A 25,361-nucleotide genomic window follows, 5' to 3' on the forward strand; every position below is an offset into this window, starting at 1 on the left:
TAAGATACTACACGTCTATAATAGCTCCTATGTGAAGAGAATGCTTTTATTTTATATTGCTCCCTAGCTGAATGTAAAGGTAGTGCTGCTGTCATTAAAGGTATTGTAATTTGGAGGTTCTTGCAGAAGCTCCACCAGGTACCTGTGAATCAGGATCTGATGTGGTTTGGCTACCATCTCGTAACTTGATGGGAGATGCACTAGTGAGATATCTTCTTTACTACAGTATTTTTACAGGTCAGCTGAACAGGCTGTAATTCTTTTAACTAAAAATAACAAAATATTTTCATAAAATGCAAAAATCCAGAGCAAAAGTGGAAATTCTTTATTTCCATACCGTTTTTCAGATATATTAAGAGATTAGAAATCTCTTTTAGGATTACATTTCTGTAATCCTACTTTCAGAACAACACATTGTTTAGCAAGAAAGGTGCTAATGAGTTTCAGTTACTTAGTTTGATGCTTTTACTTTCATCACTATTTCAGCAATTTCTGTTCAGGGACCAATATTAAGACTTGGATTTATCTGTTCCTGTATTCATCCATGTCACCTTAGTATTTGTTAAAGGGATATGGCATCATATCATATATTAATGTAAAGTCAAGCCTTTGTTCCTCCTTTCTTAAGGTTTTCTTTTACACTTCACATACGTGGAAATTTCTTTTTCCAGCATCATCAAGTAGTATTATGGAAAGCAGCAAACAATTTTAGTAAATACCCCTTAAAATGTATGTATTAAAATTTCCCTCCCACTGCTCCAGATATATCCATACAAGCCAAATGGGCTTTAGACAACAGACTTGGACCATGAAAGAAATCTTCTTTCTTTCCTCTTTCAACGTGACAAGGCATGGTGACAATATGATTACATCACTGCTCTTTTCCAGGGGATACAGGAGAAAGAACAGCCTTTGTGTGTTCTACACCATTAAACCTGTGTAGAAAATGGTACACTGATAACATCCTTCCCTGAACCCTCCCAGGTGCTTAAGCCTCTTCTCAGTGTGGAAAGCCTCTACAGTGAAGGAAGCATTTCCAGCCTGTTGAGAATTTCTCTAGTAAAGGGCTGCGCTTCAATCTGTGACACAGCACTCAGCAGATGCATTGCGTAGAAAGCTCTTCAGCTGGAAAAGGAGGAAAAAAGGAAAAATAAAAGCTTACACTTAGATTTGTTGGAGATTCTTTGGGTAAGGAGGACTGCTGCAACTCAATGCATTCAGCTATATATCAGCATGAATTGATCTCTGTGGAAGTGTAACATAGCAGCCTGAAACCCCGGGGCCATAAGTTCTTGGATCTAGTACTTGTTATGATCAAAAATGTCATGATCTCAGTTTTATATCTTTATCTACTGTGGTAGCTCTTACAGGTACTATATTTCTGATTTGATTATGGTGTTTTGTTGTTACAGTGTAAAGAGAAATGGATTGAGGTAACGAAGATGAAAAGAGACACGGCTTCCATTTAAAAAGTGAGGACAAGACTGATAAAGAAATTGGACAATGCAGAAACATTGATAGCTATTTAAAATCTTTTAATCTCAAAGTGCTTTGATATCATAATTCTCAGAAAACATTCCAGGTGGTAAGGGTTTGTATTTTTGAGATCGTTATTACTGTCAGGTAAAGGAAGATCACTAATGTGTGAACTATACCATTTAAGATGCCCCAGGCATTTGAGTGCAACATGCCGACAGGTAATACCTAATCTTTCTTCCACCAAAGTCCATCTTTGTATATCACAGTAATTGTAGAATTAGGACAACAGCAATCCAAAGTGATGCATTGTTTAATTACAACCTTCTTCATAATTTTGGTTGTTTATCAGGCCAAATTAATGAACTAAATTGGTAAGATGTTAAAACGGTTTCAAATAATGAAGTATGGGAGATATTTTAATATAGAAAGACTCTTGCTTCTTCCTAATGGAAGGAGCAGAGCTGGTAATGAGTGAATGAAGAGTTAACGCCAGAGAAGGACTTCCTTCTGAGTCTTCTCCCAAGGTGGGTCAAATCGTGCAATTTTTTTTTTTAGAAATACCTTGCTTAAAAGCATTCTACCACATATATGTGTAAACCAAGGTTTAGCACACTGAAAAGTGTTCTCCCCTTTCTGTGTGCTTCTGTGGCATGAACACAAGGAGTTGACACTAGAGAATGTACCTCTTCAATCTTTCGTATCTACTTTTATCCAAAGATAGCGCTTCAACCTTTTTAACTTGTTTTGTTGCCTGTTAAAGAAAGAGAAACAGCTCACATGGAACACTTGTGAAGACTGAGGAAGGCTGCAGGGTTTGCTGGGTTGGACAAGACATGCTCTAAAAAACAGTTGGTCTTTTTTTCCTTTACTAAGTTCTCACATCTCACTTACCCCAGTGCAATTCTTAGGTGTCAGCCTAAACCAGAAAGTTCCCAAGGATTAACCTGGAGAATCTTGAATTAAAAAAATCAAGATATGATCAATGGATTCTTCTGCTAGATCTCATGTTGCCATTTCCTTTCTGCTCTGCTCCTCTTGAGGTTCTCCTTCCTGTACAGTACAGTTGTCCTTTTCACCCTGAGGCTTGGGCACTCTGCAGAAATAGTGATTGTCTAATACTGGAAGTGGTTTGCAGCACTTACTTGCTGCTTTGCCCCATGCATAAGAAATAGAGTGCAGTCATAGGAGTTAAGACAGAGAAACTATGATGCTTAATAAGAGGAGTGAAGTTGATTTAATTTTGCCTGCACTAGATGATACAAACTGGAACACTTTCATGAACAAGGAAAATATTTCTACTCAAAGGCAAAGGAGCTGTATTGCATTGGTTTTATTACCTGTGAACGTCAGATTCTTCTTCCAGCAAGTCAGTGGCATCTTTCCCTTTTTTCCTTACAAATTCTTCGCTTAGCCCAACCTGCTGGAGGGTGTATCTGTAGCGACGCTCTGCTCCTTGACGAGCATCATGCTATGAAATCAAAACTTAAACAGTAAGCACGTAGAACTGGGGCTTCCTCATAATGGTCAAGTTGTTTTAAAGTTCATGACTGACAGTCCTAATGAGAACAAGAGGACAGCAAAGTCTGCGTCCAGAATTTTTGTCATCCATACAGCACAGTACCAAAACTGAATACTAGGAGAATGTCTCGCATCTCTCAAAGCCAGAGCTCACCTTTTCCTGCTTCTGTGCTTTTTTTCTTCCTTCTTCTGTTCTCCTGTTTCTACAGCATTCCAGTCCCACCAGCCTACCATACTTGTGTCCGAGTCCTGACTCTGACACTCAAATTGAGAATGTGTGCAAAGAAGGGTTGTGAGAAACTCTGGAAGCATGTTTGCTTGTAATTTGTAAGCACTAATGATAGTGGAGTTCAATGAATGGAGAGCACCTGTGAAACAGCTTCATATCAGCTCATCTTCAAGAAACTGAAAACCAAGCATCCTGGATCCTATATCCTCACTGCCTCCAAATAAACCTTGCAAATTAACGTAGTCTGAGATGACGGTTTTCTAGAGGGACTGGCCAGTTCCTAAAGATTAAGGTGTTCTACGTGGAAGGATAGAAATCTTGTCTCAACATGAGTGAATGCTATCGATACTGGTGAATTCTCACCAACCTGGCAAACAGAAATGTTACCAATATTTATCATACAAATGTGTTCTCTGCCTCCATTAACCACTCACCTGAACAGAAAGTCTGACCCCGGAGGGTACTTTCTATTGAGAAATCTTAAATCAGCATATTGTCAATGTATTTCACTATGTCTCTAACTAGGTATCATCCCTGCAAGGAGACAGAACTGAAAGAGAAAACCCAGGGAAAAAGATACTTTGTAGAGAGTAAAGATTGTATCTACACCTCAAGTGCAATATAGATCTGCAGATGGTACTGTGTGATGGATGAGATGTGCTGAACACAACCCCAGACAGCAGAGCTTGCAGGTGATATAAGCAACATAACTGTCATTAATGTTTTTCTAGTAGCCCTAGAGGTACAAAGAAAAAGTCCTCAACTGGAGAGGGTTTTAAGAAAAAAAAGGTTAAAAATTCTAGACTGTAGGCTATGGTATTCAGGTGCAAAATAGGTATTCATATAATTTCTGGTGTGATAAGGCCTTAATTTTGATCAGACCATATATTTTGATTGCAATATATACTAGGGACTGGAAAGCTCTACAACCAAGAAATAAGACTGAGTGTTTTTTCAAGTGGTGGGAAGGAATTTAAATTACACTTGGGTGGCCTTCCAGGTGTTATTTTGAGTGTAGTCAACAGACTATGCAACCATTTACACCTTCTTATCCGTGAATTAACTTGAGACTAGATTTCTTAATGCCTGTCTTAAATGAAAGACAATGTGTCCTGTCACCCAGAAACACTCTGGAACTTCGGCGAGTTACCTTGGTGACCTGTTCAAAGAGGTATGGTCTGTTCTTGACTCGCAGCTGCATTTCTTCCAGCTCCTTTCTGTATTCCTTTGTTCTCTCTCTCATATTTTGCCTGAAATGGAAAAGTTCCCTGTCTAATACAGGTTCCTTCTGACTGATCAGGAACGAGAAATACTCAATTAAATAGAGAATGGTCCTTTAAATAGCTCTGGTAATTGTCTTGATTCCAAATGCTGGGCAAAACACTGCTACTGCTGGCAAGTTATGGACCCATTAGCAAAGCTTTACTACTAGAGTGTAGGCAGAGAACCAGCATTCACGTTTTTAGAAAACCTTGTCTTATGTGTGCTTTACCAAGTTATACATTTCAGTTGGCCTGTTTGTACAAATTAGTTTCTACAAATGTTAATCTAAAGGAAACTCTTCTGTATGGGAAGAGTAGTGTGGAATTGTCAAGAAATCCAAATGAATGTGGAATGGGTATGACAGCCAAAAAAGTTGGGCTAGGAATGTTCTTGACCAAATTCCTCCTAAAGAATTATCTGATGATCCCCAGTTAGTAGAGCAAATGGTTATTTCTGTGCAGAATAGGATACTGACCAGTTCTGTTTTGACTTCTCCTTGTGCGTTTCCTCCAGACTTTTATGCGGATCCAGGGCTTTTGCTCGGCTGTTCACTGACTTCTGGATAGCTTGACATTTCTTTTTCTGTTTCTCCAGCCAATAAATTCCTTCTTTGTCCCCTTCCTTTTTGCTATCTTGGGAGTATCTATATAGAAAAAAGTTATTAATGAGCTCACTTAAGACTGCTAGACTACATGCTAGCAGGGAGTTTCACTTTTGTAGTCCTCTAAGGAGAAAAGCAAAATTTCAGACATACAAGCGTGCAGCAACCAAATCAACTGGGAGGCAGGGCAAGAATTAGCAAAGGAAGAAGACAGAGAAACATTTAGGAAAAGTATTGCTGATGTAGTTGACGTGATGAGGGAAAACACTGACTTTTTTTCCTCCATTTTGGTCATTAGTTGGTGTACGGTTTTGTAGACAAGCTTTTCTACTTACCTAATAGCAGATTCCCTTTTTCTAGTTGCGTCTGTAATATGCACTGGAAGGGTGTTGGAAGAGAGAGAGGAAAGTCCGGTCAGAGAATGACACTTTTGCACTGAGACCTTGGAAAGTTGCTGAGAATCCTGAAAAAAAAAAAATGGAACTTCATTCAGTGTATTTATTTGTTCACAGTCCAGGATCTCCTCTGTTCTTTGTCTACCAAAGAGAACAGCTGGGGCATGTGGGCAATGCACTCATTCTTCTCTCTTCCATCAGCAGGGATTTACATGGGGCGGGGCTGAGGGATGAGAGGAAGGAGACATGATCAGGAGTATGGAAGGGTGGCTGAGCCTTAGCTGTCATAGCTCATCTCTTTGTGTAGAATTTTGTTCTCTGGTTTGTCCTAGAATTCTGCAGTACTCCCAAGACAAGGGCAGAGGTAACAGGACATTAACCATCCATAAATAAATGATATAAATTTAAGAAGTTGCTATCTTGATCGGAGAAAGCAGTACCACAGAAATATCCAGTCATCTCACCTTTATCTTTTCATTAGCCTGCCTCTGCCTGCAACGGAGATTGGAGGTTCTTAGCTTGAATGGCTTATTACGAGTTGCCTCTTTGATTTCTTGTCTCCTTACTGCTTCCCTCTGAAATGCCCAGTAAAGTCCTTCAAAATCCGGTATTGTTGGATTAATCCTTGGCTTGAAGCTGAAACTTTTGTCCTGCAAGAAGCCAAGTCTCTCCTGCTTAGTTTTAGTGGCAGTTCGGGACTGAGGCTCCCTCCGACAGTTGCTAGTGTCTATAAGAGCTACGGAGCTCTCAAGCAAATCCTTGGCTCTCATTTGAATGCGGATTTCTCTGTAGATTTCAGCTTCTAATGAATCAAAAGCAAAGCAATGAGAAGAATATGAGTGACATAAAAGGCCACTGCACACTGACAAAAATCGCCACTGCACAACTCTAAACTTTTCTCTATGAAGGCAGCTACATGTACAGGAGAGACCAGATATCCTGCGTTCTCTTTCCCCACTTTCCAGCCTTTCTCTCCTCTGCCTGCCAGGGAAAAAAATTCAAAGATACCAGAAAAACCATAGTAGAGAATCTCTCGTTAATCTCTAGATATGTCTTTCATTTATCAGAGTAAGTTACTGAACAGGCCTTCTCCTCCTATTCCTGTTCTTAGGGGCACCAGATAACTCATGCCCTTTGTCTTGCAGACGTGTTGTGTTAATTAAGGTTCTACTTTTCGTATGGGACTTCAAGTCATTATGTTGACTGTGTGATCCAAACGGCCTGTTCAAATATACTTGTAACGGATGATGGCTTTTCTATGTAATATCCAGCAGTGTTTGTCTATGGAAAAGATTTTAAGTAAGGAGCATTCGGTGGATGGATCGTGTCTTGTGACTTCTGTGACAAACTTTCCATAGAAAGAATGTGTTTCAGGGTATAGCATCAAACTGACTCCTTTCCTGTGCAGCACTAAATATTTGAGAAAATGCAGACAAACGGTTGGCTGTGGGATTTTTTTTTCTTTTAGAAAAAAATCAATACTGCTGTTTGCAAAATAAGACTTTTTTTGAGTTTATGTACAAGTTTGCATTGCCTGAGGTATGAAATGTTCATTCCTCCTCCCTTCTCATATACCAGATAGAAACAGAACAACGGCTTGTCCTTTGCTCTTTTACCTTTCTAATCTATTTAGTTTAGCACACCACAACAGAATGTTTTCTGATGAAAACTGAACTGGTGTATACTCAAGAAGAAATCAGCAGGAAACAGTGGAAAAAAGAAAGGGTGAGAAAAGCAATGAGGATTATAAAGGACTGGTTTAGTTCCTGTATTCAAGCGTGAAGTCTGTATTGCTTACTTCGAACTCACAACTGTGGAGACTTAAGCCATCTGGAAGAAAGTGAGCATCAGGAAAATTTCCTTGGCTGTCCCTCTGACTAGAATGGTCCTGGCACCTACACTTCCCCTGTTTTAGCACTTAATAAGAAGGTGGAAGAGCGAGTGCGAAGGTAACTGAAAACATCAGAGAATGGCAGGAGAGACTGGACTACTGCACTATCATTTAGAACCAAACTAATTGCCTGCTTTCAGCTCAGGAAATATTTTTCTCCTAGGGGTCCTGTGCAGCACAGATCACTTGGGTGGGAGTAAAATTGTCAGTTCCAAGATGCTGCATGGACCTTGGACACTTCTGGCACTACATCTGTGTTCAAAGTTTGTGCCACAAATCATCTAAGTTCCTTTAGCATAACCAAAGGTACGGAATCCAGCGCAGGGAAGGATTCCCAAAGTGTCACGATTTGCAGCAAAAAGGGTATGGAAATCTCTCTGAAGAGATCAATGTACCCATGTCTACTGGGGAGTGGTACAGAACTCCTGCTGCTGACGCTGATACAAGACTACTAAATTTAGGACACTCTACTGTAAGGGTACCTAGATGAAATGTAATGACCACAGGAGATGTAATACATCTCCTGTGGTCATTACATAAATGTAATACACAGGAGACTAGACAACACCAGGGGATGTAATGATACTGGCTTTATACTCCAAGTAACGCCCTATGGGCCATGATCCTACCTCCTGGCATGGAGACAGCGAGGACAGCAGGGAGTTGTTTTTACAGGAAGAACCTTGGCATTTTACCTTTGAGTTTATCTCCAAGAAGTGGATCATAAGTAGATTTAGGAACTTTTTTACTGGCTTGCTTCTGTTTGGAGCTCTCATTTGGGGTTGCTGCTGCCAGGAACTTTTGTCTGATAGCTTCTTTCTTTTTCTCCTCCTTCTCCAGGAAACTGAAGGGCCGCTGGGTTGAAAGTAGCAGCTCCTTTCTTTTCTGTGTTGCTATTTGCCTGCGAATCTCATTCTGCTCCATTATTTCCTGATAAAGGGGCAAAAACACATGGGCAGGTACAGGCTGTGCCCGGAATTGTTTCTGACATTCAGCTTCGTCCTGGCTTTGCCTTTTGTCTCTCTGTTTGTCTAGTTCAAGAAACATGTATGACTTCATCAACTGGGACTTTTTGCGAGCTTCCCGCAGTGTCATTTCGAAGGGCTGAGGGATGGTGATGGAAGGAATCCAGGGAGATGAAGCGCTTTTTGGCCTTAAGCAGGACGTAGGAAACAGGTGAGGCTTTTGCTGATCCCAGGTACTGTCCGAGGTGAGGTCGATCAAAGAACTGGACTGCCTTTTGTTACCAGATGTACAACTAAGACAAAGACATTATGAAAGGGAAATCAGGGAAATTATTAAAAAACAGAAGTAAAAAAAGGGAGACACTGTTGATAAGAGAAAGACACCGTAAGCTGAGCTGGTCGTTAAAAGACAGGCCTAGGGCTTATTGTTCTCAGGCTCTATATTTTGCTTTGCTATCAAAGTTCCTGAGCAGAGCTTTCCTTGTTTTCCATTTTCCATGTATAAAATGGCGGTTATCCCTTCTTGGCTTTGTAATGCAATTTATTAATGCTGCTAGTACTCTATTGCCAGAAAGGCCACAACTATACCAGAAAGTTCCAACTTTAGGGATATCTGGCTGACAGCTACTCAATATAAAAGACAAACGCAGGCGAGGCAACAAATTAAGCACACAGATACACAAATCCTAAAGAGCAGTACCAAACACCAGAATTCCCAAGATGCTCATGGAAGGGCCATTGCAAGGAACTGCTTTAGTGCAACTCTTAAGAGGTTCAGCTGGAAACTTTGTAAGACCACATAATTGATGATAAGAAAAGAACCCAAGACTATCATGGGTCTCATTGAAATAGCAAACTTCTCACAGGAAGTTTGAGGGTAATTGTGAAACTGGGTAAAACTTATGAGATATTTAGGGAAGGAATAAATGCAGGTAAAAGGAAGGATCAAGGTGCATCAGGGTGAACCAAGAACAGGAAAACGGGAAAAAGGGGGGAAACAGAAGGTGCCGATCATGTGTAAACAGGCTCCTGGTCAATACACTTGCCTGGTGATTGCTGCAGTCTGTTCTTCTTCATAAACTCTTTCCTCTGTAAGAGCGTGTGTGTGTGTGATCTACTAGTGAACTTCAAGCTGGACTAACCACAAAGAAAGACAAGAGGTCCGAGAGCTAGATGTTGGACACGCCACAGCTCTGAAGACTGGACGCTGGAGAGAAACGTGCGTGATCTGCTAGCAAATTTAAGCGTGACTAGCTGACGAGCAGGAACAGGATTTGTGCTGTTCATGGTTTATGTGAATGCTGCTTACGTGGGCACCTGTTAGCCCCATACTCCCATCTGTGAATACGTTTGTGGCCAGCATGTTGGTACTATACACGTCCACCTAGGAACCTCACGCTCCACCTCGTCACTGGTCAGAAGCAGCAGGAATCCCCTGCACCATTTTGCCATCCTTACCAGGTACCATCCTACCTGAGAGCCTCCCACAGCTTGTCACGCAGGACTGCCGCCTCCTGCCTGAAAGCCTCAAGCTCCTCATCCTCTTCGGATACCCCGAGGTCACCCTGGGACTGTAAGCCCAGTTCTAAAGGAGACCGCCGGCCTCCCATCCTGAGAGGCCGCTCCCAGCTCCTCGCCCGGTGGCGGGAGACACAGGAGTTGGTCCGTTACACGGCCTGAGGGAACGCCGTGTCACCTGGAAGAAAAAAAAATCGAGAAATGCTCGTTTCGGGGGTGCGACCTCCATGCCCGGCCTCGGCGCTCTCGGCTCTACCTCAGCCCCGGCCGCGAGCGCCGAGGCCGCGCTGCTTCCCTCACCTGCAGGCCGCCGCCTCAGCCCTCCAACGGCACCGATCCCGACTCCCGCCAATCAGCGAAGCCGGCAGCGCTCTAGGCCCGCCTCTTTGGCTTAAAGCAGCCAATCAGACTCCAAGACGGACAGCTTGCCGCCTCTTGCTCATTGGTGCTCGGGAAGAGTTGTTTCATGTAGTACCCGCCCCCAGGCAGGCTGCGTTGTCATGGTTTCCTGGAGCGACTTCCGCTCGGAGGTGGTTGGTGTGTCGTCACTTCCGCAGTGATGGCGGCTGTGTGCTGTCGGGGGCTGCTGGCCCCGCTCGGTGGGCGGCTATGGGTCGGTCCGCGGGCTCCGCTCCGGTCTGTCGCCGCCGCCGCGCCGCTCTACGACGTGGTGGTGTCGGGCGGGGGTATGGTCGGGAGCGCTATGGCCGCCGTGCTGGGTAAGGCTGTGACCTTCTCGCCCGCTCCGGGCGGCGTCGCAGGTGCCGTCGGCCCGGCCCGGCCCGTCGCCGTCCCCGCGGGGGCTGCAGTCACGGCCTCACGGCCGGCGGCGGTCTCTCCCTCCGGCCCCTGCCGCGGTAGTGTGAGGTCTCGGAGGCCTTTGGGCCTCCCGCACCGTGTTTTGTGAGTGCAAGGAGTCGCGGGTTTTGTGTCCTGCTGCCCTCGCTGTCTGTCTCACCGGTTGCACAAAAACTTAAAACTGGGAGTTTTCCCAAAAGCTTCATGTTTCTGTGTGTGGAATATTGCATACTTTCATAAGTCAACCTTAATTATTAATCCCTGTTGGTGACAGTGTGAGATAACTATGTGGTTGCCATTTAGGATCTTAACATTCAAGATCCTGTTGTGGAATTTCCTTGTTCCCGCATCTTCTTGTAACAGCACTAAAGATGTTTGGATACCTGATCGCTATGATGAGCCTTATCCTATTTATATATTTTTTTAATGTAGCCATTACTTTGAATTCTGTAGACTGCTTGTAGTATTTCTGTCAAACATGGTCACGCTTCAGTCACTGATGGATGATTTCAGCCATAGCTGAAAATGCTTTTCTGATCCTAAGTTTCATTCTCTAACCTGGCATTTTAAACACTGGAATACCAAGTTAAAATGGATTTGTGCTTGGTTTGCATAACTAGAGATCCTGAGAGTACTGGCTGCTGCTTTATTTGCAAGGTTGATTCAGAAGGGTGTCATAGTGACAGAAGCCTAAAGAAAATAGTGCAAAAAAGAGCAAAAGAGCAAAGGTCCTAAGCAATAAGTGCTTTGCAAGTATAAAGGTTTACCTTGCAAACTTATTGTTCTGCTTGTATTGTTAAAGAAGACCACAGTGGAATTGAGACAGCATAAGGATCCCCTGCAGCAGTGATATCCAAGGCTAACATGCAGGTTTGGGACCTTTCAAGAGATGAGCTTATGTTACGCAGAATCTAGAAAATATGTTCAAGATACTGCTGTTAGGACTGCTGGAGTAGTAAACTCTGGATGTTATAAGGACACCATTTCTGGTCTCGGTACCTTCTGCAACCATAGTGGTCAGATGCAACAAACGTGGCTAATTCAGCTCTAGTGTGATTTACTCTTTACTTGAGTCATCCCTTTGATTTTTTTCAGTTCTCTTTAACTGAAAGTTAAAGTCTAAACTGCCTGTGGTATTCCACTGTCAGAATATAAGGATGAAGAAAACATAAATGTAGTTGCTAAGTATCATAGAAGTTTTATTTTGATCTCTTGTTCTAATTAGTGAATTTACGTTTAAGCTCTGAAAAGTGTTCTGTGCTTGGAGTAAACATTGCAGATTTCACTTGTTAATACTTCAATAATGAACTTTCATAATAAAATATGCACAAATTTGTACAAAAATGTAAACTTTGTACAAAAAGAAAATGTTTAATCCTTGCTTTAATTGCAAACGGGTTGCCAGTCTCAGTATCAGGATTGTAGTCACAAAGCTTTAAAATACAAAAGTTTACCTGCCTAGTCAAAACCTGTATTGTAAATGCGTTTCTTTATTAAGTTTTGCATCTACTCTATCTTATTACAAAAATGCATAGGCGTTACTGATACAGAAATAAGAATGAGGTTTTTGGCAGGAGCACTGGAACAAAGCATATATTTGCTTATTTTAGGGCATGATATCCACTTCCACGATAAGAAGATTGCTTTGCTGGAGGCTGGTCCTAGGAAAGAATATGATCGCATGCCAGACAGTTACAGTAACAGGGTCAGTTCCATCTCCCCAGGATCAGCAACCCTCCTAAGCAGTAAGTATAATTTTTATTGTTTGCATTTTTAACGGTATATTTGAGCTGATTTTGTTTAAACAAAACCCCTTTGAGCGTGTGCTGCTTTCATCCTAAACTCAGTGGAATTATTTGCCTTTGTCTCTTAGTATTCTATATGCTGAATTGTGATTAAATCAGGCTTCTCTTGATAACAAACAGGGATCTGTGTGCTGGTACCTTGATCTGATTTGTTATATAAATATTTGTGACGTTAGGCTAGTGAAAGGTTGTAAGGTGCTCTCTATAGCATCTGGAATGTTCTGTTCACAAAAGAAGCATGTACTTAGTGCTGTGTAGTCTGGTAACTCACTTCTCCTGATTAATTTTCACTTTAAAGACAGATTTGAGCCTTGATTCCTTACGGAGAAAGAAATGTTGTAAACGATGGCCATGCGTTTCTGTGTCTGTTTTATTACTCAGCGACAGGACAGTGAGAGTTGACTGTTAAGTCACAGCGTTTATGGAAAGCTCTTGTTTCTTTTCTACTGGGTTGTGTTAACAGTAAAATAATGCAATGCTGGAGCCGTGAAAGTATTGAGGCAGACCTGGCCCTGTCTAGGGATGGTGCAAGCAGAGTCTGGGCATTGATAGTCAGGGAGGGAGGAGGAGAGTGTGGAGCGAGCTTCAGTTTTGTTTGGGTCTCAGTGTCACATGTGAACCTGCATCTTCATGCATTTGTGTCCTTTCTCTCTTTTAGGTTTTGGTGCCTGGGATCATGTCTGCAGCCTGAGACTCAAACCGTTCCGGCGAATGCAGGTGCCTTACTTAGGGCTGCAAATATACTATGTGTCTGTCTACTTTGAATTCTCAGAAGTACTTACATTAATGATCCAAAGGTTTTTTCTTTGGCAAAGAGCAGGTCATGCTTATGATGATTCCTGTTACCTTTTTGGGGGTAGCAGTCCACTCAGGAATACCTGTCCTCAGAGTCTTGATGTTACAGGATGAAAGGTTGATTCCTAATGGAAGCTGTAGATATTGAGGCATGGGTACTAGTCAGGAAATAAAGGTAAAGGTGTATTGGGATAGCGTTCATTTTCTTCATAGTAGCTTGTATGGGGCTATGTTTTGGATTTGTGATGAAAACTGTTGATAACACAGAGATGTTTTCATTACTGCTGAGCAGTGCTTCCACAGAGTCAAGGCTTTTTCTGCTTCTCACACTGCCCCGCCAGCGAGTAGGCTGGGGGTGCACAAGGGGCTGGGAGGGGACACAGCTGGGACAGCTGACCCCAGCTGACCACAGGGATATTCCACACCATATGGCATCATGCTCAGCATATAAAGCTGGGGGAAGAAGGAGGAAGGGGGGGTGTTCGGAGCGATGGCGTTTGTCTTCCCAAGTAAGCGTTACGTGTGATGGAGCCCTGCTTTCCTGGAGATGGCTGAACACCTTCCTGCCAATAAGTAGTGAATGAATTCCTTGTTTTGCTTTGCTTGCATGCACAGCTTTTGCTTTACCTGTTAAACTGACTTTATCTCAACCCACGAGTTTTCTCACTTTTACTCTTCTGATTCTCTCCCCCATCCCGCTTTGGGGGAGTGAGCGAGCGGCTTTGTGGTGCTGAGCTGCCTGGCGGGGTTAACCCACAACAAGGTGGTAGGGTAGCTTTATATGTTAATTATGTAACAGGAAAGTAGGGATAAAAAACTTTCTTTGCAATTAGTTTTTGAGATGAAGCTAGATCATTGTATGAAACGAATTACGTGATGTACTTTAGTAGCTGGGAATGGACAGTAATCCAGGACATTTCCTCTAGTTCTGTATTTCTAGATTGCCGCATCCTTTTGCTGTCAAGATGGATGCATTCATAGTCCCTGTAAAGGAACAGCACTTATTTATCATGTAGCTTCATGTAATGTATTTTTTCTTTGTAGGTGTGGGATGCTTGTTCAGAAGCCATGATCGTTTTTGAGAAAGATGACTTAGATGACATGGGTTACATAGTGGAGAATGATGTCATTATGTCTGCTCTCACAAAACAGTTAGATGCAGTAGCAGGTAGTGGACAACTTCTTTAATATTTTATTTCCTGCAGAGAGCTTTCAGTTACTTGCTTTCTGTTGTGTGCACTAAGTTATGAGAGGGAGAAAGATAATTCATCTATCGAGTAACTCTGAGACATAGGCAGCTTCTTGAGTTGGGGGTGGGAGGGAGAAATCTGTCTTCCGAAGGCTACACAGCAAGAAAACAGTTGTATATGTAGTTCTCCAGAAGATAGTCTCTCCAAAAATAGACTTAATGAAAAGATCTGTAGCTTACTATCCAGAGCAGGCCTTGCAGTGACAAAGGGTTGGCCAGATCTGTTCTTTCAGGGTGCCTTGAAAATTGTAGGGTCATCTCTTAGGGTGCCATTAAGATGTGCGTGGCCTTTGCTGTTGTAGTGATGTTTCCTTTTTTCATGTCTGTATCATGCTGTGACCATAGTACTTTGTGTTCCCATCAGACCAGGTCGAGGTTTTCTACGGGAGCAGAGCAGTCGGGTATACCTGGCCCCTTCCCTCTCACAGCTGTGACACAAGCCCTTGGGTCCAAATTGAGTTATCTGATGGACGCAGACTTCAGACCAAACTGCTGGTAACTAAACTTTTATTTCTGTTGATCAGGCATCATCTCTTGCCCAAGTCCTTTCCACTGGATTTGGTTCTGATTCCGTGTGTGCCGCTCCACCCACGTGGAGGGCTTGAGTGAGGTGAGTGGCTAACTCTGTCAGAGATGCTATGGGACACAGTGTATAGGCTTTTCTGCACCTGATGCAAGAAGACTGTGCTGAATTGGACAAGAGCAGAAGGGGCCACTTCTTCTGTTTTTTTTTCAGAATCTTTTTTTTTTTTTTTTGAATAAACAAAGAATGTGTACATGCAGGCTGTGGTTTGTAGACTGGAATATTGGCTTTCTTAGGAGCTGCTGAAGATGTTGCTTTGTATCTCTTTGTTTTGCAGATTGGTGCGGATGGTCATAACTCTGTAGTTCGGAAGGAAGCTGAAATTAAGAACATTGAGCATCAGTATGATCAGTCAGCTGTGGTGGCAACTCTTCATTTGTCTGAGGTGAAATTCTCTCCCATAAGCAGCAGAACAGCTTAAGCAGGTGATCTAGGTCACTAGTTCATAACTGCCCACTTGCTTCTTTCCACTGTAGGCCACAGACAATAATGTAGCATGGCAGAGGTTCCTTCCCACAGGACCTATTGCACTTCTTCCGGTAAGATGACTTGTGGTTTCTGTATTTTTTTTTTTTTAGTCTGTCCTTTTCTAGTAACTTTATTTCTGTATGTGCCTTTCTGTGTTGGTTCTTAGAATTTGTCCATCTGCCCTTTACTTTTCAGTTATTGCATTTGTTTTCCTCTCCTGCCCGCTCACTTTATCCTTGGAATTTCCCACTTGTAGCAAGTTGGGCTGGAAGAGTAATGTGCAGAGGGACTGCTGTGGGGCAGGGCAATGGGGAAATCTTTGCACTGATCATTTACTTCTGCTGCTTTTTCTCTTGATACTTACCCTTGACATTGTCTTAAACTAGCTGTCTGACACTGCCAGCTCTCTGGTCTGGTCTACATCTCATGAACACGCATCGGAACTTCTCACTATGGATGAGGAGAGTTTTGTGGATAGCATCAACTCTGCCTTTGTGAGTATCAGCCTTGTGGCAGGTATGGGGCTGTTGCAATCACGAGAAATACAATGGAACCCTACAGCTTAAAGGGTAGTAATGGGAGAGGTGGATTCTCAAGTTCCTTCTTCTGGTGAGGAGGATATTAAAAAGGCACTTATCAAAGGAAGGATGACGCCTTGGGACTGAATTAGGTTAGTTCTGAAAGTCACAGAAGTTGAACTAGATTTCCAAAAGGTGGGAAGGGTAGGCTCATCCTAGTTGGAAACTTGTATGTCCTAAAATGATGAAGATAGTTTCTTCTACTGTAGAGTTTTGTCTAGGTGGTTAAAATTCAGTATTTGGTCCTCATTCAGATTTTTTTCCAACTGGATTCTTTTATATGTCTAGTTTGGGTTTACATCTAAAGATTTGTTTGGTTTTTCAGTGGAGCAATGTAAACCACTCTGACTTCATTGATACTGCTGGGGCCATGTTTCGATCTGCTATTTCACTCCTGAAACCCTCAGGGACTGCAGTCCGTCAGCTGCCCCCAAGCATTGCTAAAGTAGATCCAGAGAGCCGAGCCATGTTCCCTCTTGGAATGGGGCATGCGACAGAGTATGTCCAGCACCGCGTGGCTCTTATTGGGTAAGGTCCCCAGTGGTAGCCCTTGTGTGAGTGGGTGGCCTGTGGTTAGAAACAGTGACTCCCGCTCAACAAATTAGATGGTTAGAAATAATTTAGTTTCAGTTCAACTTTATCCAGGCCCAGTTTGTACCGTGTGCTCTTGTGCCAACAAAGTCCTTTTGTATGAGTAGCGCTCTGTCCATTGTGTGTGCTTTCTATGCAAATTGCGAGATAATTATTTCCCTTTTCTGGTTTGTGTAGTCCAGCGAAACAATCCAGTATCTCATGCTGGACCTGTACTTCCCCAAACATTGTAGCAGCCATTCTGTGTACCAGTTCGAGTTTTAAACTCGCCTTTCTTGAACACAAATTACAAAACTTACAAATTATTTCAGATGGGATGTCATAGGCTTTTGTACGGTGGTCTATAGAAATAGGAAAATATCTCATCTTTTACATTCTAAGGTTGCATGTACTTTTTTCTCTGCCGATTCTGCATGCACTGGTAGTTTATAGTAATTCTTGGGTGCCGTATTACACTTCAGATACTTTTCATCTTTCCAACTTGTGAGCCACTCTGTGCTTGGGAACATTCTGTGCTTTATAGCTTTTTAAAGTGCACGATCTTATGTTTCATACCCAAACTTTATTTCATTTCTCTAACTTTAAGACTCCCATATCAATATGTCTGGCTTTGTCCTTTACAGATAAGTCTGCTCATAAAAGAACTTGATTTTGTTTTTATTCAATGATATCCCACTTCTCCTTTGTATTTGTGATGTCTGTCTACTTTGTGTTTGTGAAATGTGCCAGTGATATACCTCCTGTTGTGTGAGGTCACTTACAAAAACATTAAGGCCTGTTCCACACACGATCTGAGAGAGGACTTTGGCTAGTTACCTCTTTATAATTTTTCCTTTCAGAATTGCTTTTTGTTACCTCCCCTTTGTCTTGCTTCTTACAACTGGAGAGGCAGTCAGGTAGTTCAGCATAGCATGCAAGGAGGTACTGGATAAAGCGTATATGCTTGCTGTAAGGTGGTGTTCATTGTAACAAGGTGAAGAGTGCTATACTGATCCCTTCTGGGGTTTGTCAGCCATTATGGCTTTCTTCAAGAAGGGATATAAATTTCTGTCTTCTCTTGCTCCAGGGATGCAGCGCACAGGGTCCACCCACTTGCAGGACAAGGTGTAAACCTTGGCTTCGGTGATATTGCATGTTTAGCCCATCACCTCAGTGCAGCAGCCTTCAATGGGAGCGATCTGGGTAAGGATCCAAGACAATGAAGTGGCAATAAGATGATTAGTCTTACAGGCCTTTGCTGCTACCATCAGGACAAGCATTATCTCTGTTTGCAGGTGAAGCATGCTGCTGTCTTGTGTTTGAAAGGTACAAGCACCTTTGAAGCAAAACTGTTCTGTTGTCCATTGGTTGGGGAGCAGTTAAAGATTTTTGGGTACAGTTTCCATCCCACAAATCTCAAAGCTGCTTTAAAAAAAAAAAAACTTCTGCAGGTGGTGAGATGAAGACCACTAGCTGATGGAAGGAGGCCTTTATTAAGATGGGCCATTTCTCTGTTCTTTTTCTGTGTTTTCAGTTGTCAGTGGAGACTGCTAAATAGATAAGATGCACAATTCTTTTGTGGCAAGTAAATTTTAATATAAGCATTCAATTATCTCTTCCAGGCTCCTTAAAACATCTCTTAAAGTTTGAGACAGAACGTCAGAGGCACAATGTCTCCTTGATAGCTGCTATTGATGTGCTAAAGAGGCTTTACTCCACGAGGCTGGCTCCCTTGGTGTTGCTGAGGACGTGGGGATTGCAAGCAACAAATGCCCTGCCTCCTGTCAAAGTAAGAATCTCACTTTAGTGAGGGCCGTAGGAAGAGTCCCGAACTATTTGTGAAACATACACAAGCTGTGGAGTGTTTTTTCTTTTAAATGAAACATTTTTGGTTGGAAAATGCTACTTGTTCAAACTGAGGGTTTGTGTCCTGAATGAGCCTGAGGAGTTCCTAAATAACTGATGGCTCAGTAGTAATGGTTTCTCCTGCAGCACAAAGGAAGATGAGGATCTAAGGGTCTGTACTCTGTATCAGTAGTTAGAGGTTAGAAGTCACTAGAAGTCTTTGGCTTTATTTTGCTATGGAATTAAAATGTGGAACCTTGAACTACATTCCAGAAATGCACTATGAAAAACCAGCCCTATGAAGACAGCTTCAATAAGAATAAGACATCAGGTGACTTGACAGATGTGGTGTGCAGCTGAAAAGAGTTATCTGTTTCTGGGCTGTTTTGCCTTGTGAAATAGTTCCCTTGTGGCAGAAGCACAAGTCTCTATAATGGAAATTACCTGAGGAAGGCAGTTGTGAGGAGGTTCAGTCTTAAACACAGACCCTCTATTTGCAGCCTATCTGCCTAAACTCTGCACCATCTTGACCTAGTTGCTGGATTTTCATGAGGTTCCTTAAGCCACCTGCCCTCAAAGCTCCCAAGCACCCTCAAATTAGATTCCTCATTTCTGGATTTGAATGTTTTATTCCAGAAATCAAGTCACTTCTTCCTATTAAACACAGATGGCCTGTTTCCTTTGTGTTATGGTCACAGTTAAGATGCTACCTGAGTTGAAGAACACTAAACTCCTAAGGTGTAGTAGCTGCCACTGGCAAGGTGTCTTTATTAGTTGCACTAAAAAGAAGACTATGCTGCTGCTTCAGTGCTCAGAATTTTTTTTTCTGCTTCTCTGTTTAAAGCAGAAAACCAAATGAAGACCTCTTTTCTGAGCATAGAACCTGTTGGTAACACCTCTGTTTTGTGCTACTCAGGAGGGAAAGGAATGCTGCAACTTCTTTAATTTTCTAGCGTACAGGGATAGGTGCTCTGCACTTGGCTAAAAAGGCTGACAAAGAACTGTTGTCCATATATATAAAGGGAAGGAGACTACAGCTGCTTTCTAGAATGTATGCTTATTACCAGTTTATGAATTACTTACCTTTTTCTTCCCCTCTTTTAGGAGCAAATCATGGCTTTTGCCAGCAAGTGATCTGTTGTCAGTTTGGAACAGCAGCTTGCCAGTGAATGTATTGCCCTTATAAGGATTGTGACTGACTTGAATCTTTGAATTGTGTTACTTTAATTTAACAATAAAACTGAGGGATTGAGCTGTGTACTGCATCATCCACTGGTTTATGTGAAAGTTCTGTCTCATCTGCTCTCCTCAAGAGGATTTAGGGTCTCTTCCTGTAGTACCATGATGTCTTCAGCCACAGAACTACCTGTACAATGTGCTTTTAATTTGGGCCTTTTGAATTGAAGATTGAGATGGAAACAGCTGTCTGTCTGTCTTTTGGCAAACGCACTACTGAATTTTGCCAGCTACAGCTTTTGCTGCTTAATTACTTTTTCTCTGACGTGATTTCTAGAGCTGTAATATCACTCCTGGGTTCTTAGCACTGCCTGGACTCAGAAAGGAGGGGTAGTTTTCAGTAGAGGAGAGCCAACTCATGATGGCAGATATGTTTTAAAGCTCTAATCTTTCTCTTTCTTTCACCCTTTTCCCTGCCCTTCTTTTGGTGCTTTATTTAATAATAGTGTTTCTTGTGGAACTGGCTAGTCTTAAGGGCTTCATGAAAAAAATATACAAGACAACAATAGGGTAGGAAGGCTCTGCAGAGGGACCGGGACAGGCTGGATCGATGGGCCGAGGTCAATTGTATGAGGTTCAACAAGGCCAAGTGCAAGGTCCTGCACTTGGGTCACAACAGCCCTATGCAACGCTACAGGCTTGGGGAAGAGTGGCTGGAAAGCTGCCAGGCAGAAAAGGACCTGGGGGTGTTGGTTGACAGCCGGCTGAATATGAGCCAGCAGTGTGCCCAGGTGGCCAAGAAAGCCAATGGCATCCTGGCTTGTATCAAAAATAGCGTGGCCAGCAGGACTAGGGAAGTGATTGTCCCCCTGTATTTGGCACTGGTGAGGCCGCACCTCAAATACTGTGTTCAGTTTTGGGCCCCTCGCTACAAGAGAGACGTTGAGGTGCTGGAGCGTGTCCAGAGAAGGGCAATGAAGCTGGTGAAGGGTCTGGAGCAGAAGTCTTGTGAGGAGTGGCTGAGGGAACTGGGGTTGTTTAGCCTGGAGAAAAGGAGGCTGAGGGGAGACCTTATTGCTCTCTACAACTACCTGAAAGGAGGTTGTAGAGAGGTGGGGGTCAGTCTCTTCTCCCAGGTAACAAGTGATAGGACGAGAGGAAATGGCCTCAAGTTGCGCCAGGGGAGGTTTAGACTGGATATTAGGAAACTTTACTTGACTGAAAGGGTTATCAAGCATTGGAACAGGCTGCCCAGGAAAGTGGTGGAGTCACCATCCCTGGAGGTATTTAAAAGATGTTTGGATGAGGTGCTTAGGGACATGGTGTAGTGGTGGTCTTGGTAGTGTTAGGTTTATGGTTGGACTTGATGATCTTAAAGGTCTTTTCCAACCTCTACAATTCTGTGATTCTGTAATAATATCTGGGAAAGAAAACTGCACCACAATGTCTTGAATATTGTTAAAAATGCTTTAATTACTAAAATAGACATTCAAGATATTCTGTCTTAGGTTCCAAAGACCAGCCTCCTGCATTAGATATGTGGCACTCACAACGTTAAGTGAGTACTGCCCACAGGCAAGATTTACACATATGGTTGACCAGTGTCAGGAATTAACATCAGAAAGAATGAAACATAAGTTTTGAACTGAAAGCCATTACTTGTGCTTCTTCAGTCACTCATATTAGGCAGTTCCTGTTAGTGACTGGCTAAAATATGTTACAAAGGAAGAGATAAAAATCAGGGCTGCAAGTAGAATTCTTCTCTTAAAGGCTGCTTAGTCTTTAGTTAAGCTAATAAATAATCTCATTGCACTAGGGTAAGTGTGAGGACTTGACTGGCTTCTCTAGATTCCCCCACCCACCTTGAGTAGTTCAGATGTAAACAGCAGGAGCTCAATTCTGCAATTTCTTGCAAAAGAAACCTTTGAGCTGAGTTTTTGTTTCTCTCATGACTGCAGGACCAGGCCCCTGATAGAGAGCAGCAGTTTTGCTTCAGGTAATGAATTGTGCCACTGACAAATGAAGGCCCTGAGCATTTGGATTTAATGCAACTTTGGTACTGGGAAGCAGATGCTCCCATCTAGCATTTGTAGTACCGGAGTCTGAGGCAAAGAACACAGAAAAGAAACTTGCTCTACGTAGCACCTGTCTTGTTCTAAGACCATCCTCCCTTCAGACAAAACCAAACCCTTAAGTACTCCTCAGGGCTAGCATCTACTCAGTTGGCATATACGCTGCTGCTGCTGCTTGTTCCTTACATATAACATCCCACCTTCCCTTCCTGTTTCAAATACAGCCTCACTGCTTATGGCTCTTAGCCCCAAGATCTAGTAAGAGTTTGTCATAGCACTGGCTCAGACTGAAAGAAGACACTTGGATTATTCAATTAGCTAGTTCTTGGGAGTAACGCAGCCTGGCTAGTAACCACTGCATCCTGCTTTGTGTTCTCTGAGAATACAAAAATGAATACAGTTGTTCACTGAAGACAAAATTAATGTGCTTGCAGTCACCTTGTGCAGACCAGACCACATACTAAGTTTTGCCAAACACTAGGAAGGGGAATAAGAAGCGTTTGTGGTTGAGAAGAGGCCAGCCTGGCTGGCCTCCACAACTACTTTCCTTGTGTTCAAACAGAAGCTCCTAGTTAGGAAGGAACAGAAGTTTGGTGTGACACTGAGGAATTTCCCAACATAGATCTCAAAACAGATTCTGGTAAGGAGGAGTACAGGTAGGATGAGCATTTCATATTTCAAAGAAACAGCCTGAATTTACAGCAAGGTGTCAGTGGTGGGACAAGTACAGGTAGCTCCATCCCTAACCCTTGGACTCCTGTTGCTGACTGAACTTGTACAATCAAAAGCATGCCTTGCACCTAGCACCGTAAAACCTGAGATATGAGGAGGGGGTAGCTTAATCAGCCACAGTCAAACTTGTGCTGCTAACTAGAGGAAGTGGACTAATGTTCACAGTAAGGCAAATTTCTAAGGCTCCAAACTGCTTGTCAAGATTAGTGAGGGCATGAGTGCACTACTTCTTCCCCTTGCTGGGAATTGCCAATTATTTTCAAATCCAGTTTGCAGAGAAGGTAGCGTGAGGGCAGTCTTTGGTTTTGCAGAAGTGGGAAAGGTGTGTTATAGCAAATAGGTAAGTGCAAATGCCTGACGGGAAAGTGTTCATCACAAGAAATCAGTGGATAAAAGCTTCCCTTAGTCATGTGCGTAATACCTCTCTGTTCTTATGACTGGGGTAAATCCATCTTTATGTTACACATTCCATGGTGCGTAGAAGATATTAATTTTTTGCTAAATAGGAGCAAACAGATGAGCTAGCTGCCAACTATTTCATGGGGTGGAAAAAGTTGTCTCTACAGCTGTTTCTATTTAGGACAATACAAGTCTGCATTTGGAACCTCAAGGTATTTGAGCAATTTTGATGTTCTCTACAGCCAATTAAACAAGAAAACCAGGATCCTACAGCCCAGCTTTCTAGCCTATCTGACAAGATGCTTTATTTAAAATATTGAGCTTTCACTGCTTCTATGTGTTTGGTGTGAAAGAGATGGCAAGATCCACTTTAAATTGTTACTCAAATAGCTTCATGCTATCCTGACAGAAGTTTTGGACTTCCTGAACAGCTGCAACCCCTTCATTGGATGTACTGTTCTAAAGCCCTGCTGTGTATCTTAAAAATAATTCCAGAGCAATGCAGGGCTGCACACACCATTTTATGGGTCCAACTCCACTATATTAAAGAGAAATGAAGTTTAAATCAATTTCAAATGAACAAGGGATAAGAAAGCAAAGCTACTTCTGCTCTTGTTCTCCCTCTGTTTCTGATGCTAATTCCACTCTCTCCCTATTTTTGTCTGTTAAACAACTGAAAAAACAACTTGTGTCACCACAGCTCTGCATTCAGAGGAGGTTTCAAAGGAAAGCACAGGAAGCGATAAGCCCAAACTTTCAGATGGGAAACCACACCTTAGAGCTCACTCAACAAAATGGGCTGTAGCATTCTAACAGCTCGCTCACCCAGCAGGTGTCTCCGGGCTATGCAATGCCCATTTCCCTTGTGCTAGCACTAGACTTGACTCTTTGGTGAGCTGATTTAACTCAAGTTTGGTGTCGTGTATTGGTTCACCAAAGAACCTGAGGAGGGCCAGCATCAGAGGAAAGAAGGCTGTGGGAGTGCAGAGAAACAGAACTGTCTCTCACGGCAAAGTGAGCTATCAGATCAGCCATTTCATCTGACTGCACCCTTAATTTCCTTGTGGGTGTAATGTGACAAGCATTTCTTTTGGCAGTGGAGTTTAAATAGCTGGCACTGCTGTCTAGTTGTGCCAGCACAACTATGTGTTATGACTACGTGCTAAATGAATCAAGTTATCAGGTCTGGTAGCCAAATGTACGGTATAGCTGCACAGATTTGTAAAAGGCAGCAAAAAGGAACACAAACAGCCAGGCACACGTTCTGCTTAGCACACAGACTGTGCCTAAAGAAATGCTTGCTAAGTTACAACCTATGTTTTAGCCAACACCTTTCCCAAAACCATGCCCAAAGCGTGCTTATAGCAGGTCCCTTCTTGAAAGACCGGAGTCTTCTTGCAATGTATTAGCTAAGCTAACAGCCAGGTACGTGGAACGCTGAGGCTGGCAGCATCTAGAGTTGTTCACTTTTCTCTGAATGACTGTTGATACCATCTTTAATTTCTGTATTTAACATCTCACAAGCAAATTTAAGTTATGGATGTTTAAAATAAAAGGGGGAGGGGAAATCACGTGTCTGTAGTCCACCACCACATGCCAGGTACTCTGTGCTTCTAGCGATGGGATGCTATACAAACGTGCTGGTGAAAGCTGGCTTTGAGCCCCTTGCGGATACTCTGCTGGAGTTTAGGCCTTTTGACTTTCAGAAGGCAGCTTCATTTATGGCAATCACAATTATAAATCGTACTGTGGCAACTCTTATTATGCACGATGCCAACCCAGGGTGAAGCTTCTATAGCTTTGGTCCGTGTTCTGCTCAGTGACCAACTCCAGCTAAACAACGTACCTGGAGATTTCAGTTTGCTTTCTCAGCCTTTCAGAAATGCTGAAGTCCACAGGAATGTCACAGCTCAATAGGTTATCCCCAGAGACTGCAGTAGGTGAAAGGTAGCACCCAAAGTCCAGCTTGTCTCTATGTTGTTCACTTTCTTTGTTAACTATAAAGGAAGAAAAAGAAGTTGTTCCCAACAGTTCTCTAGATTCATATGTTGCACAGATGACAGCAACTACATGTAATGACCCTGGAAAGACTCAGTAGATAATTAGCCAGAAAAATGAACTAATGCATGTTGATTGATAAGAGAAATTTGGAAGCTGGCTTTGGGATTTAACTGTTTTTCTCACCTGTAAGAGCGTGTTGTCCCTAAATCCAAAACCTTCCTTTAGTAAAGCAGTGATGTAAGTGAGATCCATGCAGAGGAAAGGACTGGCTGAGTTGTACCTCTCCATGTTATCACAGACTAGAGAAGGAAGAAAACAAAAGGGATCTTAGCAAAATAAAGGAGCTTTTATCCACATTATACATTTGAACTGACCTCAATCCCAAGCCTACTAAAACAAGCCACCCGCTTCTATTAATGGGTACATATGGC

The 25,361-nt window shown here is 42.7% G+C and overlaps 3 protein-coding genes across 9 annotated transcripts in view; 1 reads left to right on the forward strand and 2 right to left on the reverse strand.

The window, feature by feature from the left end:
* Positions 1-1,505: 1,505 nt before the first annotated feature.
* Positions 1,506-10,254, reverse strand: FAM161B (FAM161 centrosomal protein B). 3 transcript variants are annotated; one of them, XM_075503201.1, is made up of 9 exons: positions 10,160-10,254; positions 9,815-10,037; positions 8,072-8,634; positions 5,950-6,287; positions 5,426-5,553; positions 4,965-5,132; positions 4,377-4,476; positions 2,817-2,947; positions 1,506-2,572 (listed from the first exon to the last, which is right to left on the reverse strand). In XM_075503201.1, exons 2-9 carry the CDS (start codon positions 9,949-9,951, stop codon positions 2,482-2,484), a joined length of 1,656 nt encoding a protein of 551 aa, XP_075359316.1. In that variant the 5' UTR covers positions 9,952-10,037; positions 10,160-10,254; the 3' UTR covers positions 1,506-2,481. The 3 variants fall into 3 exon arrangements, with proteins under 3 accessions (XP_075359316.1, XP_075359317.1, XP_075359318.1); XM_075503202.1 differs by having other exon boundaries at positions 10,116-10,210; XM_075503203.1 differs by lacking the exon at positions 10,160-10,254 and having other exon boundaries at positions 9,815-10,094.
* A 143-nt stretch (positions 10,255-10,397) lies between these two features.
* On the forward strand, positions 10,398-19,818 carry COQ6 (coenzyme Q6, monooxygenase). The gene is made up of 12 exons (XM_075503208.1): positions 10,398-10,578; positions 12,268-12,402; positions 13,121-13,179; positions 14,302-14,425; positions 14,871-15,001; positions 15,367-15,474; positions 15,566-15,628; positions 15,944-16,051; positions 16,461-16,663; positions 17,793-17,908; positions 18,328-18,494; positions 19,655-19,818. The coding sequence occupies exons 1-12, from the start codon at positions 10,419-10,421 to the stop codon at positions 19,682-19,684; spliced, it is 1,404 nt and encodes a 467-aa protein (XP_075359323.1). The 5' UTR covers positions 10,398-10,418; the 3' UTR covers positions 19,685-19,818.
* Positions 15,286-25,361, reverse strand: part of ENTPD5 (ectonucleoside triphosphate diphosphohydrolase 5 (inactive)) — a 31,572-nt gene continuing 21,496 nt past the window's right edge. For 3 of the 5 annotated variants that reach the window (XM_075503217.1, XM_075503218.1, XM_075503219.1), the window contains exons 13-15: positions 25,114-25,229; positions 21,985-24,926; positions 21,175-21,881 (exon numbers count right to left, since the gene is read on the reverse strand). In XM_075503217.1, the coding sequence (XP_075359332.1) occupies positions 24,840-24,926; positions 25,114-25,229 (203 nt within the window). In that variant the 3' untranslated portion in view covers positions 21,175-21,881; positions 21,985-24,839. Of the gene's footprint in view, positions 15,407-18,365; positions 18,487-21,174; positions 21,882-21,984; positions 24,927-25,113; positions 25,230-25,361 lie in introns of those variants that run through there. The other 2 variants (XM_075503220.1, XM_075503221.1) reach the window with 2 other exon arrangements.

This window comes from Mycteria americana, chromosome 5, assembly GCF_035582795.1.
Source record: "Mycteria americana isolate JAX WOST 10 ecotype Jacksonville Zoo and Gardens chromosome 5, USCA_MyAme_1.0, whole genome shotgun sequence".
Lineage (NCBI taxonomy): Eukaryota > Metazoa > Chordata > Aves > Ciconiiformes > Ciconiidae > Mycteria > Mycteria americana.

Coding starts and splice junctions, on each gene's coding strand:
- FAM161B (XM_075503201.1), bottom strand. CDS start 9,951: ATGGGAGGCCGGCGGTCTCCTTTAGAACTGGGCTTACAGTCCCAGGGT. Junction 4,477..4,964: donor GAGAAGTCAAAACAGAACTG/GTCAGTATCCTA, acceptor TTTCCATTTCAG/GCAAAATATGAGAGAGAGAA. Junction 2,573..2,816: donor GAAGAATCTGACGTTCACAG/GTAATAAAACCA, acceptor CTATTTCTGCAG/AGTGCCCAAGCCTCAGGGTG.
- COQ6 (XM_075503208.1), top strand. CDS start 10,419: ATGGCGGCTGTGTGCTGTCGGGGGCTGCTGGCCCCGCTCGGTGGGCGG. Junction 12,403..13,120: donor ATCAGCAACCCTCCTAAGCA/GTAAGTATAATT, acceptor TCTCTCTTTTAG/GTTTTGGTGCCTGGGATCAT. Junction 13,180..14,301: donor AACCGTTCCGGCGAATGCAG/GTGCCTTACTTA, acceptor TTTTCTTTGTAG/GTGTGGGATGCTTGTTCAGA.